At 47.0% G+C, this 15,229-nt stretch overlaps 1 protein-coding gene across 20 annotated transcripts in view; it reads left to right on the top strand.

The window, feature by feature from the left end:
• AAK1 (AP2 associated kinase 1) overlaps positions 1 to 15,229 on the top strand; it is a 185,952-nt gene that overhangs the window by 128,085 nt on the left and 42,638 nt on the right. For all 20 annotated transcript variants that reach the window (XM_075535446.1, XM_075535444.1, XM_075535447.1 and 17 more), the window contains exons 11-13: positions 7,885 to 8,039; positions 9,176 to 9,474; positions 13,708 to 13,953. In XM_075535446.1, the coding sequence (XP_075391561.1) occupies positions 7,885 to 8,039; positions 9,176 to 9,474; positions 13,708 to 13,953 (700 nt within the window). The remainder of the gene's footprint in view (positions 1 to 7,884; positions 8,040 to 9,175; positions 9,475 to 13,707; positions 13,954 to 15,229) is intronic.

Below are 15,229 nucleotides of genomic sequence, written 5' to 3'. Positions count from 1 at the left end.
GAGACAGGCAAGGGAGCCAAGGTGGGGATCTGGGAGGAGTGTGTGCAGGACCCAGACAACGTCCCCCCACCCCTTCATGGAGAATCTCCATGCAGGGACCTTTAAAAAGAGTTTTATGTGCGTGTGGGCTGGGGAGATGGCGAGAAATAAAGTCCGGCCATGCTGGTTGGGTAACATTTCCTTCCTCTCTCAAAAACTCCCTACCGTCGAGTCTGCTGACTGACAGCGCGACCCTACAGGACAAGGCAGAGCTGTGCCTGTGGGCTTCCAAAATGTCGCTCTTTGCAGGGACAGAAAGCCCTGTATTTCTCCAAAGGAATGGCTGGCGGTTTCGAACTGCTGACCTACGGTTAGCAGCCCAACGCATAACCCCTGCATCCCCAGGGCACCTCTCTTCCTCCTAGGAGCTTCCGAATTAAATTCGCTTGTGATGCTCCAAGAGATCATTAAAAAGAAAAACATTTTTAGGGGAATAAGGTCACGTGAGATTAACTAGAGAGTCCTGACAGACTAAGGATAGATGTCAGGTGATAGTCTAACCCAAAGGGCGAGGAGAACGTGGGGTCAAAGGCAGTGACCCGGGCAGCTCTAAGCCGAGCTGTGGCCTCCTAGGAAGGAGCCCGCCGTCGTCTGCCCGCAGCACTCTGGCACAGCCTATGGAAACACGGCTCTAGACCTGCATGGCAGGGCCTTTGGGAGCGTTGCCCTCAGACAGTGGTTCTCAACCTTCCTCATGCCGCAACCCTTTCATCAAGTTCCTCATTTCCGTTGCTACTTCATCACTATCATTTTGCTACTGTTATGAATCAGGCAATCCCTGTAAAAGGGTCGTTCAACCCCCCCCCCCCCCAAAGGGGTCACGACCCACAGGTTGAGAACCGCTGTGCCCTTCGAGCTCTTGCTCACTTACACCCCTGCAGCTGACGGTCTGCGAGGCACGTTGTCATGGCCAGCACGCCTTCCGCGTGGCACATCCTGGGGGTGGCCCAGGAGATGTTTCTAATGACTGCATTTTTTCCTACCACACTCCCATGACAGGAAGATGTTAGCCACAAACTGTGTCAGCACAGAATGCAGATAAAAATGTGTGAAGCTTAGCACCACAGTAAAACGCTTCTGTATTTAAAAAACAAAAACCTTGACTATTTATAGAATGCTTAGTGTGTGCACAGAGCTCTTCCAGATGTGGCTCTGAAATGATGAGACGTTGATTTTTAACAAACTTAGCCAACTGCGTGTCCATGTTCTGACTTCTTAGGCTTTCTGTTTCAGAAGGTTCTTCTGCCATGCTCATGTCATTGGGACCAATTTAATTAGCTTCATGTGCCGTCCTCTAAAAACGCCAACACTCACTCTCACTGCCACCGAGTCCGTGCTGGCTCAGAGTGACCCTACAGGACAGGGCAGAACGGCCCCGAGGGCTTCTGAGACTCACTCTTGATGGGAGTGGAAAGGCACTTCCCGTTCCCAATTCCCACAAAGCACGCGTCAGGTAACCACGAACCCATATTTGCCTGGGTCTCTGCTGTGCCCAGAGGGACTGCACTCACAGTATCGTATCTGATTCCCAGTCCCCCTCCCCCCCCGACACGTGGTTCATCTCCCCCTTAAACCAGTGTTCCCCAACGTGGGCAATACCAGTGCTGGAACTGGATCCAAGGGGACTGCAAAAGCCAATGTCTGCACTTGATGGATTAATTGCCAGGAGTGTGCTGAGTAATCCTGTTCTAAAAAAGGAGCCAGTGTGTCAGAGGAGTTTGGGAACCTATGCCCTAAACTCTGTTTTTAAAGTAGACACGTTATTCTCTAAGACATTATGGGCCCCGTCATGCTTTACCTAAATAATAAGCCTGTGATGTGGTGGTTGTCCCACACAGTCTCATTTTACAGATGAATTAAAAAAAAAAACAAGAAAAACACCTCTCTGCCCAGAGGCACCCCACTCCTTAAGTCGGCCTCCTGCCGGAAAGCACTCGGCTCTACTTGCTTCGTGGGCTGGGAAGGCCCTGCTGGGCCCCTATGCTGGCTTCTGGTTCTGCTGCTGCTGCTCCCCTGTCACTTCTCAGGTATAGAACTGCCTCCTGGACTAAGATGGCTCGCTGCACAGGGATCTCAGGGCCCAGAGGATACGCTTCCCTCCTGGCTGCTAGTGAGATTCCCCCTCCTGCTTGCGAGGGCTCACGTTATACCTAGCTGGACAGCAACCACAATGAATCCTGTTAACAAGCACTCCCAACCGAATCCCATTCGTGTCTCCCCCCACCTTCTTACCCAGACCCATCAGGAAAAGGTCATTTGGTGGGACTTTCAAAAGCTATCGGGAGCAGAGCCAATCTAACTAATTCACTGCCCTGCTGTCAGGGCTTGGTAAAAGGCAAGACCAGGACTTTGAGGTTCATGCTCCATCAACTGTGCACGTTAAGTAATCAGAAATCACAGGTAGGTGGACTTGAACCCAGACCTCCCTCCTGGCTGCGTGGTCTGCCTTTTTCCACAGCACCTTGAGTTCCATGCACACTAAGCTCCTGGGCACCCTTCGAGGTCAACACTAGCTGTGCGGTCGTTGAGGCATTGATTCACATGTCTTCCTTGTGGAGAAGGTGTTGTTTTCCCCGTTGTACATGTAAAGAACCCAAACCAGAGACAGGCTGCTGTGCTCACTACACACAGTGAGTGAGTGTACAACCGGAACTCGGAAATACTGTGAGTCCACAGTTCACTGTTTCTACGATGACCAAAATATATATATATAAGCACCTTCATTCATTCATTCATTTTTGCACACCCAAACCGATTCAATTCAATAACTTCCACATGTATAATTCAGTGGCAATAATTTCATTCTTCGTGATGTGCAACTTCTGTTACGGAGGGTGACTGTACTAAAAGTTGTACGCACTGAGTGTGCGGTTCGATGACATTCTTCATGCTGTGCCGACATCATCCGGTTTCCCATCTCCCTGGGCAGCACTCAGTAGCCCTTCGCTAAAACCCCCTGCCTTCCCCTTCCAGTGCCTGGTAGCCACTCCTCAACGTTAGTTCCCTGTCACTTGCTTCTTGTTGACAGTTCATGGAAGGGGGTACAAGGACATTGTTAGCAAGCAGTCTATACACCTCCCTTACATCCGGCTTCATCTTTTCTAATACTTTCTCTTCTTCCAACATAATGCCCCACTCTCTTTCTCATCTTCCTTCCCAAGGCGGCAGCCCCTTTCAAATGGGATAGCGTTCATAGACCACCTCTCTGCTAGCAGAGTGCCAGGGGAAAGCTTCTGAGCCCAGAGCAGACAAGATACCTTGGAGGCATGTCTTGGGAAGGACTGGAGCCAGCTGCTTGGCTTCCTGTTTTGCATCTCATAGAGGCTGCGCTTGACATATTTTGGAAATATTCATGAGGCTTGTTTATTTTGGTCTTAATAACGTCAGCCATCCTCCCTGAAGTGCTTCTTCAGAGCACAGATGACTGTAGCCTGTGTTAGCTATTAACCAATTGCTTGTACTGCTGAATAATTAAGGTTGGCGCCTGAGCTTCAGTACCACCGTAAGGAGCATGGAACCACATGGCAGCCCTCTCTGCTTAGAGGGATTTGACTGTGAATTATAGGAATTCCAAAATATTGTGATTAGGTTCCAGCTTATAACAACTGTGGACAACAGAATGAACCACCATCCTTAGGCCACCTGGAATGCAGGTCTTTGACCCTGGAGCAGTGCAGTCAGTTGACGCACTTCAGGTTAGAGGAAGAGATCGAACGTTTTCTTAGTGAATGCCAGCAGTGCAGGCCGGCTCTGGGGTGTCCTGCTGGGGATCAAAGTGCAGAGAGGAAAAAGTCAGGTTTACCTGGGAATTTATACTTCAGGGAATCACATACCGAGGTTTTGCTTAGCTCGGGTGTCTGCGTGAAAACAGGAAACAGTTCAACATGAGCAAACAAACAGAAGAAGGGGTTCTTTTAGTCTTGGGCCAATGGCAGGATGTTTTTGTTGATTGGCTAGTAGAACCAACCGAGCTTTTGATTACTAACAGGTAAGTAAGAGAAGACTCGAGGGGAAAAGGTGCTAATGGCAAAGTCTCAAACAGAAAGAAAATGTTTGGAAACGATGGTGGCAGCAAATGTCAAATGTGTCTGATGAAATTGGTGTTTGGGTTGTTATAAGAGCTGCAGGAGCCCCCAACAAAATTACATATTCATTGAAGTAAATAAAGTAAGAGCAGACTCATACAGTCATCTAGAAATTCCATGGAGAAATAACCTGGGTTAGACTCGCAGTCATTGCTGTGTTGATTTGTGAAGCGTGCTTTCCTTCTCCAGGGACTAGGCCTGCCTGAGAATATGCCCGAAGTTTGTGAGACAGAATCTCATCCTCGCTTGCAAGGATCGTTCTGACTACACATCTTCCAAGGCAGATTTGTTTGTTCTTTTGGCAGCCTGCACTACAGTCACTGTTTTTTCACACCTTAATCCAAATGGGTTGATCTCTGGTCTTCCCGATTCATTATCCAGCCTTTGTGCGCACACAAGGCGAGTGGAAATAGTAGGCCTCGGTCGGGTGTCCTTTTGTTCTCAGAGTGACCTACTTGCTTTTTACCTCTGGAAAGAGAAGAGGTCCTTTTGCAGCACAAGTACCCAGGTGCGACGCATCACTTAACTTTGACTGCTGCTTCCTTGGGTGTTGATGGTGAGTCAGGTAGAATCACATCCTCGACCACTTCATTCTTTTCAGTTTATCGTGCTGTCACTTAGTGGCCCAATTGAGAGAATGCCTGTTTTCCTTTTACATTGAGGTGCATCCATACTGAAGGTTTTCCTTGTCGACAAGCAAATGTGTGTCATCTGCACATCACAGGTGGTTGATGAGTCTTCCTCTAATCCTGTCATGGTTGTCTCCATACCGTCCAGCTTCTCAGATGACTGGCTCAGCATATACACGGAAAGGGTCGGACGCTGACACATGCCTTTCCTGACTTTCAACCACAAAGTTTCCCCTTTCCCCGTCTGAATAATTGCCTTTTGGTCATGTAAGGCCCTGCATAAATCAAATTAAGTGTTCTAGAATTCCTGTTCTTCACACTGTTGTTCATAATTTATTGTGATCCAAAAAGTTGAATGCCTTTCCATAGTCAACCATCTTTCTCGTATTTTCTGCTTTAATGAATACGAAAAGGTTAGAAGTTTCAAAAATTAAATGGAACACGTAAAGATCGATACCTTAGGCATTAGTGAGTTGAAATAGATTGGACAATCATGTCAGTGACACATTCAAAAGGGACTGTGTTACATTATAAAAAAAACACTTCAAGTTCTGTTCTGAATTACAACACTGTGAGGGCTAGGATAATATCCATATGCCCTCAGGGAAGAACAATTAATATGGTTTTTATTCAGATTCACCCGCCAGCTATCAAGTCCAAGATGAAGAGACTGGAGATTCTTACAAGCTTTTGCTGTCCCAAATTAATAAAAAATGCAATGATAATGACCAGTGATTGGAATGCAAAAGTTAGAAACAAAACAGTGCCAGTACTTGGACCACCTCACCAGATATAATACAACAGAGCTGAATTGAAATAAATCCTAGAGAACCCAAGTACACCTTGAGTATATTTCACCTGAATTTAGAGACCGTCTCAAGAGTACATTTGATACATTGAACACTAGTGACTAAGGACCTGTGGGAGGACGTTATACATGAGGGAAACAAGCTCATTAAGAAGGGAAGGAGGCACCCCACGATCATGACCTCAATTCCACCTTACAAATCGGATTAGACCAGAACATGCACACTGCTACAGATAGGAGCCCACAACACAGGGAATCCAGGATAGATAAACCCCTCTGGGCCAACAATGAGAGTTGAGATACCAGGAGGATTAGGAGAGGGTGGAAGGAAAAGGGGGGGGTGGATCTATCACAAGGATCAACATAGATTCCTTCCCAGGGGGACGAATAATGGAAAAGTGGGTGAGGGGAAACAAGAGGATGATGTACGATATGGAAAAAATAATCTATAACTTATCAAGGGTTCGTGAGGGAGGGCAGGTAGGGAGGAGGGGGAAGAAATGGGAGCTGATATAAGGTGCTTAAGTGGGAAGAGAATGCTTTGAAAATGATGACGGCAGCTGTATTGGACAGGGTTCTCTAGAGAGACAAACCAGATTGCTAGTAATTATGTATGAATATATTTATAAAGATAGATATATAATTCAAGAAATAAACCGTCAAATAATATACAGATAGATAATACAAGAAATTAACAGTTAAATTATAAAGCAGTGAGACACTAGCAGTCCTTCAAGTTTTGAGAGCTGCCAGTTGCCAGTCCCCTTCTGTAGAGAGAGCTGGGCTATATATACCCAGGCAGCAAACAGCAAGGCAGGTCCCCAACTGTCATCAACTGTCAGTCCCCAGCTCCAGAGATGAACATTCCAATCATGTGGGCTTAAAGGGACCTCAACTTACAGCGACACAGTCCACAGGCTAGGCATCCCACAGGTAGTGTACCCCTTTAAACTGAGGCACAGAACAACCAAGGTGAGGCTCACTGAGCCATTTATCCCTCTGCCCTTTGGTTAATCCTACTTGTGTTTATCGGCCAGCCTGGCACAATAAACTATCGCAGCAGCATATGTGCAAATGTGCTTGACACATTAGAGGAATGTATGGATTGTGATAAGACATGTAATAGCCCCCAATGAAAGTATTTTTAAAAAGGGGAAGGAGGGGGGAAGGGCCAACCAATAATGGATGCCAGAAGACACTGAAACTTACTCTTCGATGTAGAACAGCTAAAACAGATGGAAGTCCCAAATAGCAGTAGTTTATACAAGGCGGGTTGTTTTGTTTTGTATCCCACCTGTAAACAATGTACGGGGCAGTTCTGCTTCATAAAGCCCTCTTCAAGCTTACCGCTCAGTCATCCCTGCAAAATGGGCCAATATGGTAGCATCCCTGTTCCTGGCAGCACAGTCAAAAATAGAGAAGAGAGGCATACTGACTGATGTCTGTTCTTAGGGTGTCTAGAAACTATCCCATGATATGGCATTCAGATCTCACATGGCCATACCTACTTGCAAGAGAGTGACTAATGCAATTTTTACCCCGAGGACCCAGCTAAAAACGGTGTGTGCATAAGGAGTACCCCAAATCCTTTTCCTTGAATTATTTATTTGTTCTAGTTGTCTTATTAAATTTTCTAAATTTCATGCTTTTTTCTATATTTAGAACATTTTATAAGTTCTAAGCCTTCCAGGCGAAACCGACTGCCTTCGCCCCCTCTTTGTATCACTACTTAATGTGTGTCCTGGGAAATCCTAGGCGATCACATGGTAAAAAAAAATCAAACTTGAGAAACATCATATCTGTACTCTTGAAGATTCTCTGTGAATGTTCACACCTAAAAAATTATAAGATATCCTGAAGGGGAGAAATCGCTCAGGTGTATTTTTCTCAGCTCATTACAAACTTATTTGTCCCCAGAATTTTTTTCTAATAACAGTAGTGTTGCTGGTGTAGTGAGTTTTGCATCGGGCTGCCATCTACAAGGTCGGCAGTTTGAAACCACAGGAGAAAGATGACGAGACTGTCTAAACCTGTAAAGGGTTAAAGTCTCAGAAACCCACAGGGGCCGCTCTACTCTGTCTTATAGGGTCACTATGGATCAGAATCACCTTGGTGGCTTTGAGGTTTTTGTTTGTGGAATAACTGAGTAACTTCCTGCAGAACACCCTTTGGGAAATAGTGATCAAACAGATCTTGGAAGGTTAGGTTGAATGTTGAGGTGAAATCATGACCTTTCTCCATGTTCTTGAACTGTGGCATACATCTGTGTGTGTGTGTGTGTGTGTGTGTGTGTGTGTGTGTGTGTGTGTTTTTCCTTTTGTAGATTGACAGATCCCATTCCTACCACGGAAACTTCAATTGCACCTCGCCAGAGGCCGAAAGCTGGGCAGACTCAGCCGAACCCAGGAATCCTTCCCATCCAACCAGCCCTGACACCACGAAAGAGGGCCACGGTTCAGCCCCCACCCCAGGCTGCAGGTCAGTGATGACATGGGTTGAAACACGGTGCACTGACTGGAGTGCTTTCAAAATGACGGGAAACTCTTAGAAAGCTTCGTTTTACTTCAGGAAAACCAGGTACATAGAGAATAATGGCTTACCATAAATAGGAGGTGAGCTGCCTTGGAAGGTGTATGGCTGGTGCCTAGAAAAACCTCTCGTTGAATTTACAGCTGTGTGTCTACGACCATTGACGTCTGTTGCTCATGTTGTCCCTAGTTTTGGCTCTGGTGTGACAGTTGGTCCATTGGTCCCAGGTCCACCTCTATTTCATGTGGGTTATGTCGTTCCCACACCTTTCAAGAAACAAGCCTTGCCTCTTTCTGACACTCAGAAGGGTTGTTTCTGGAATACTTTGTCTCTGACTTTTTCTGCAGCCCTTGCCCCCCTCCACACACACACATTTTGGTATTATTTTCCTAATGCGTCGCCTGAGGTTGGTTTCATAGTGAGAACTGATCGAGGTGGCCGATTAGCGGAGCGTAGGTGTCCCTCTGGGAGCAGGAAGGTGAGTGTGGCTGCTTCTAGCTAAGCAAGTAGAGTAGGGGGTGTGCCTATGTGTAAAACATTGAAGAAGGCCTCGGTTGTGCAGCATTCTAACAAGGTCTGGAGAGTTTGTTTCTATACAGTAGCCTCGGTAGCCTCAAAGGATATTGATACTCAGACTGTTGAGAAGGGGAGTAGTAAACTAAGTGGGATGATGAAGAAGGGCAGACTGACAAGACAAGTACTGATAGTGACCCTTGTTTGGAAACATATGAAGCCGCCCTTCTCGATGCCATCGAGTCAGTGGGTGCTGACTTATAGAGACCCGCTGTGGGTTTCTGAGACGAACTGGTTTACAGGAGTAGAAAGGCCAGTCTTTCTCCCTAGAAGCTGCTGCTGGTTTTGAATTGCCTCCCAGACAGACCACAGCTCAGTGCTTACCCACTACATCACGAGGGCTCCTAGCTCTCATTCTAGGTCAAGCAGAACATGTACACATGTTTGGATCATCTCCCCCCCTATATTCCCCGTTTCGTTGGTTCTGTAAGAAAGAAAGGTAATTTTGTTTGGAAGAGTTTGTTTGTTTGGAGGAGTTTTGAATCCCCATGTGGAGTTCTTTTTCCTTTCAGGACCCAGCAATCAGCCTGGTCTTTTAGCCAGTGTTCCCCCGCCCAAAGCCCAGCCCAACCAACCTGGACCACAGTCTCAGCCCAAGCAGCCACAGGCCCCGCCCACCCCTCAGCAGACGCCTTCCACTCAGGCCCAGGGTCTGCCTGTTCAGGCCCAGGCCACCCCCCAACACCAGCAGCAGCTCTTCCTCAAGCAGCCACAGCCGCAGCCCCCGTCGCAGCAGCAGCAGCCGCCGCCGCAGCAGCAGCAGGCACCTGCATTTTACCAGCCGCAGCCGCAGCAGGCCCAGACTCAGCAGGTAAGGGAGACAGAGCCTGATGCTTGCTTTGCTTTACCTTTCTGAGTCATCACTGTGAGAAGACCTAGGTACAAGTATCTCCCTGGGGGAGTTGATTTGTGGAATTAGGATCTAAATGGGATCCAAATGTTGTATTAATTTATGCCTTCTGATTGGCCTATTATTAAATTAATAAAGCATGCTGATTAAATTAATAGTCTATTTTGGTAGCTTGTTGTAATCAAGTTTTAATTCCCTCTATATATGAAGCCATCTGATTGTCTCACGATAAATTTTTTTCATTACAATTTTTTATTCATACTTTTGTGAGGATTATTTTGCTATTAATCATTTTACAATGATTAATGTATCTATTGAGTCCTCTTTTACATATAGGGTCACCTTTCCCTCTTCCCTTTTGCCTTTTTTTCCCCTCCTTTAAGAAACTGGTTTATTTACCCTGTACAAATTTTCCAGACTCGCTCTCCGAATGTGGCTGGTGGCAGCCCTGTGGTGCTGTTTAATATTATCATTCCCTGTATAAACTGGCCTTCAAGTTTCTTGAGACTTAGTATTAGGTTCAATTTGGCAGTGTTTACTCTTCCTACTGTATATTAGGAGGCATTTAATGTCTGGTTGTCCTTTCTTCGTAGTATTGAAATCAAATCAGTGGCTTTATAGTGTCTGTCTGATCCATCAGCTTAGTAGCCATTATCGGGATAACAAAATGATACTGGTGCCTTCCTTTTTCGTTGAAGAGCTAGAATTTTTGGAAGGAGAACTTTATTTATCCACCATCTGTTTACTTTGAGGCACTGTTCATACCAAAATTGCAGGGTAAAAATTTGCCTTTTTCTCTCTGTTCACCACTTTTCAAAAATATGAATTTGTTCCTGGCCTCAGGATCTTGAGCTGGGTTCTTTAGAGAAACAAAGCCAGAGAAACTTCTATATGCATATAGAGATATTTATATCAAGAAATGGTTCACACAATTGTGGAAGTGAGCATGTTCCAAGTCCATGGGCCAGATATTAGGTGAAGTCTCCTGACTTGATCTTGATAAACCAAGATCAGCAGGAAGGTGACAGACCAGTGGCTCTAGAGGTGAGTGAATCCAGGGCCCGCAGGCCAGGATGGTGGCTGCAGAGTCAATGAATCCAGGGTCGGCAGGACAGATGTTAGGCCGCTGACAACTCCAGGATCAGCAGACAGTAGGACAGGTGATAGGCTAAAGTCCAAAGAACCAAGGTCAGTAAGCCAGATGCAGAACCCAGACCCAGCCAAAAGCAAACCAGAAAGCTCTGTGACAGCATCCACTTACCATGACAGCAGGCCCCAGCCCCGAGAAAACATCATGCCAATTTATCGCAGCAAACTGTGACCTGAGCAAAGGCGCGACACCTCACCCCAATCTGCCTACAGCTGAATGGCAGTGATGACTAGGTTTTGAGTGCCAACCACTGGGCATCTTGGCCCTGCCATGTTGACACTGAACCTAACCACAGCATCACAGGAGGAAGAGGAATGAGATGCTTTGAGTTTGCTACTAGGATGATGTCGTGGATTTTGGCATGTGATGTGTTTCAGTGCGTTGAAGCTCTTTAACAGTTCTTCATTTTGATGCTCAGCTTCTCTCTGCTTTGGCCAGTAAAGTACAACCAGTATCCAAGGCGTACTGGGCACTCAACCTGCAACAAGCCTGTTCTTCAGAAAGCTGCTTCCTTTTACCAGAAATGATACTTAAAAACCATAATCTTGGTGGTAGGAATACTCATCTGCTCATAGACTGGTTATTACTTCTAGGCTTTCTCATATACCACTACAAAATATTTGTTTTTTAAAACATTTTTTGTTTTCTTTTCCTAAGAGGATATACATCATAAAAAAATCATTTTGATGCACCAACTCCCAAACCCAAGCCCACTGCCATGGAGTTGAATCTGACTCCTTTCAACCCTACATAGGGTGTGTAAGGCCATGAATCTTTGTTTTAAATCATTTTATTGGGGCTCATACAACTCATCATAATCCATACATACATCCATTGTCTCAAGCACATTTGTACATATGTTGCCATCATCGTTTTCAAAGCATTTTCTTTCTACTTGATACCTTGGTATCAGCTCCTCGTTTTTTCCCCTTCCCTCCCTCCCTCCCTCCCCCATGAACCCTTGATAATTTACAAATTGTTATTATTTTTTCATGTCTTACACTGTCCAATGTCTCCCTCTACCCCCTTGTCTGTTGTCCGTCCCCCTGGGAGGGGGTTAAAGGTAAGTCATTATGATCGCTTCCCCCTTTCTTCCCCCACCTTCCCCTTACCTTCCCAGTATGGCTACTCTCAATCTTGGTCCCAAGGAGTTTATCTGTCCTGGATTCCCTGTGCTTCCAGCTCTTATCTGTATCCGTGTACATGCTCTGGTCTAGCCAGATTTGTAAGGTAGAATTACGGTCATGATAGTGGGGCGGGGGGAGCATTTAAAAAACCAGCGGAAAGCTGTGTGTCTCATCAATGCCACACTGCACCCCGACTGGGTGAAGCCATGAATCTTTATAGGAGCAAACCGCGTCATCCTTCTCCTGAGGAAAAGCTGGTGGATTCGAACCCCTGCCCTTGCTGTCAGCTCGCCAGTGTCTGCTCCACAGTGCCACAGTTGTTTGCTTTCCTTTCGATTTTTAGATCCGATTTTTACATTTTGATGTGTTTTATCTTACAGAAAAGTAAAACATTTACATCATTCCAAAATTAAATTGTAAGAATTGTGTCTCTTCCATATAGATAGTCCTCATTCCTGTGTACAGAGTGTTCCATTCTAAATATACACCCACGGTCATCTCATTGACTCTAACTCAGGCGCCCTAGGTCGGGTCTCCGAGACTACATTTTTACAGGAGCTGTGTGACTTCAAGCCCATGCACATCCCTCAGCTTGGGGTCTTGGGAAGTCACCGGAGCCTGAATCCATGGGAGGGCCCTTCAAATGGGTTTTGGGCTTCTACTGCCAACCGCAGCCTTCTGCAAACCAAGTGTTCACAATTTAAACTCTGACACCATTCCCTCCTTTGGATTTCGATTTTGTAGTTTACAATCTTAGGATGATCACACGGGCTAATGTATGATGCGCTTCCTCCATGCGTCCTTAGTTGCTGCCTCACTTAGAGAGATGCTTGTTTTAAGACACGGCTTAAAGACCCCAGACACCATTCTTTCTAATCAGCACTTCGATATCTGCGGCTTCATTCGCATGAACTGTTAGCAGTATAGCTAATAACTGTATTTGGGACATTCAAAGACAAGGTCTTGAATTTCTTTATATTTTGTAACTCAGTAGAGCCTTTCTCGGCATTGTTTGTGTACCTAGCCCATTGTCTCTAGCGATGGAAAACAGGGGCATATATATTAGAAGCCGTCTTAGTCTTGGAAAGCTTACCAGCGACTACGGCATTAAGTAATTCGTTTTTCATGTAAGCTCAATGTATCACTACGTGCACTAGAGTCAAAGATCTCACTCAGGAGTTTTACTGCTGGCAAGTAGACCCTGATGCTGACGCCCGACAGGACAGGGCAGACGGTGCCCCTTTGCGGAGCCCGTGGCTTCGTCTTTCTCCCGCTGAGCAGCCAGTGAGCCCAAGCGTGAGCCTGGTGTGGCTCGCAGCGGAGTGCACGATCACTGCCCCAGGGCTCCTTTCTTTCGAGATTGGAGAGACTGACCAAGGCCGAGAGGGGAGACACAACTTTCCGAATGGCCTGGGAGGCATCTTAATTGCAGGGCTGGCACTTGGGTTGTTAGTTTACTTGCCATCATTGTTTCATTATTTGCATGTAGAGGCTCATTCTAAGTCTTGACCCTTCCCAATCCCCTTCAGAGGAATTACTTCTGAAAAGCGAATAGCGCACTGACTCTTCATTGAGGGATCACTCTGCCACACGCCGGCCTGTGGGACGCACAGCCTTTGGTGAGGTAGGTTCCCCAGGTCAGGCATGGACGCCCACGTGGAGGCTCAATTGGAAGTGCAGGAAGCAATCGAGGTGCGCTGGCTGTGGCCTGGCCGTGAAAGATGCTGATGTTTTTATTGGAAGGTCTTGGAGGTCAATCAGCCTAGCTAAAAGGCTTCTCTCTGCCAGCCCTTGCTCCTTGGCCTCCGGCGCTAGCCTTGGTTCTGACCGAGTCATTCGTCTTTTGTGGAGCGTGCTGCCAGCACAGGAGCAGACGCTCATTCTCCGCTTCAGCTCTTGCCGCTCTCTCCTGCTCAGTTCCAGGCAGTCCATCCAGCAGCCCAGCAACCAGCGATTGCTCAGTTCCCTGTGGTTTCGCAAGGAGGCTCGCAGCAGCAGCTGATACAGAACTTCTACCAGCAGCAGCAGCAGGCCACAAACCTGCATCCACAGCAGCTGATGACTCAGCAAGCTGCTCTGCAGCAGAAGACCACTGCGCCAGCAGGACAGCAGCCCCAGGCACAGCCGGCCACCCCACAGCCAGCTCCTGCCCAGGAGACCGCGGTAAGAAGCCACCAGGGCCGAGCCTGACAACAGAGAGGGCTGGAGGAGAAGGCAGAAAAGAGGCTGCGGCAGATGGTGAGGGGGTCTCGCAGCTAGGCCCAGGTTGTTTCCCTACCCAACTGGTTAAAGTAGTTGATCTTTCCTGGATGCCGCCAATGCGCAGGCTTTCTGTAGACGAGAGATTGGGGGCAAACATTATTCTCAGGTGCTAGCGATGCTGAGCATCCTGAGGCATCACCCTGGGATTCGACGGCCTAAAGAGGGGCTCACGGTGTCCGGGGCACTGCTGAGCAGTCCAGGAGCTCACTAGAATTAGAGCAAATCCTTTTCTCTTTCTTCAAGAGACAACTAGATCCATCGTGCCTCTTCCCAGCCTCTGGAGGTTCCTGTGGCCCCACCTCTACCGTGAGCCTTGGCAGTATGGGCTAGTCTTTGTCTTGAGTGACGTGGCTAGCCTCGTCATCTAAACCTGCCACACAGCACTCTTCACGGCCGGCTTGCCTGGGACAACAGTGTCCCCAGTGGCCCAGTCACTGAGCATCTACAGATCCAATGATCTGAGCCATCTTGTCCGTTTAGAAGTTGGGTGTGTCTGCTTGTAGGTATTGGCTAACAAGTATCGCCTCAAAACGCCTAAATCTTCACCTGATAGACATGGGCCCCGTAGTTTTGTCATTCTCTGGCACAGAATGTTTTGCCTTTAATACATGAGCTGTATTCTGTATGCAGATTTTCTTCTGCTTATCTCTCCCAACCATATGGTAACAGGAAAAAATAATTTGACATAAGCAGCCAATAGAACATCACTGCTCCTTTCTTATTCCCAGGGAAGTCCAACTCGTAGGTGAGGGAAAGAACAGTAAGAAACCATCCTGAGTACTGATTCCTAGTAGAATTCGGTTGCCCATGTTAAACCAGAAAGCCACGGTGCTTCAGAAGGAAGCAGCGCCGTAAATAGATTGCCCTCTTTGCATCTCAGCTACAAGTGCACTCCCTGTCTTAACACCTTCCCTTCTGAAAACGGCTCTACTTTCCTGCAGGAGGGAGGCAGACAGTGCCTCTTGTTTTCTGCTTGTTGTTTGGCAAGAAGTTCTTCTTGCTAAGGGAACAAGAGTTCCAAAATACATACATGATCTCAGCGACCCAGCCCAGTCCCTTCCTTTTATCAACTGGGAAACTGACAACAACAGCCCAGCCGAGGCGGGAAGCAAAGGATCCTGGTCTGCGTCCTCCGCGGTGAGAAAGCAACCAACTGGCTGCGCTTCTTGCGAGGTTC

This window comes from Tenrec ecaudatus, chromosome 17 (assembly GCF_050624435.1).
Source record: "Tenrec ecaudatus isolate mTenEca1 chromosome 17, mTenEca1.hap1, whole genome shotgun sequence".
Taxonomy (NCBI): domain Eukaryota; kingdom Metazoa; phylum Chordata; class Mammalia; order Afrosoricida; family Tenrecidae; genus Tenrec; species Tenrec ecaudatus.
Note: the sequence above shows the minus strand (reverse complement) of the source record. Positions and strands in the feature narration are given on the sequence as shown.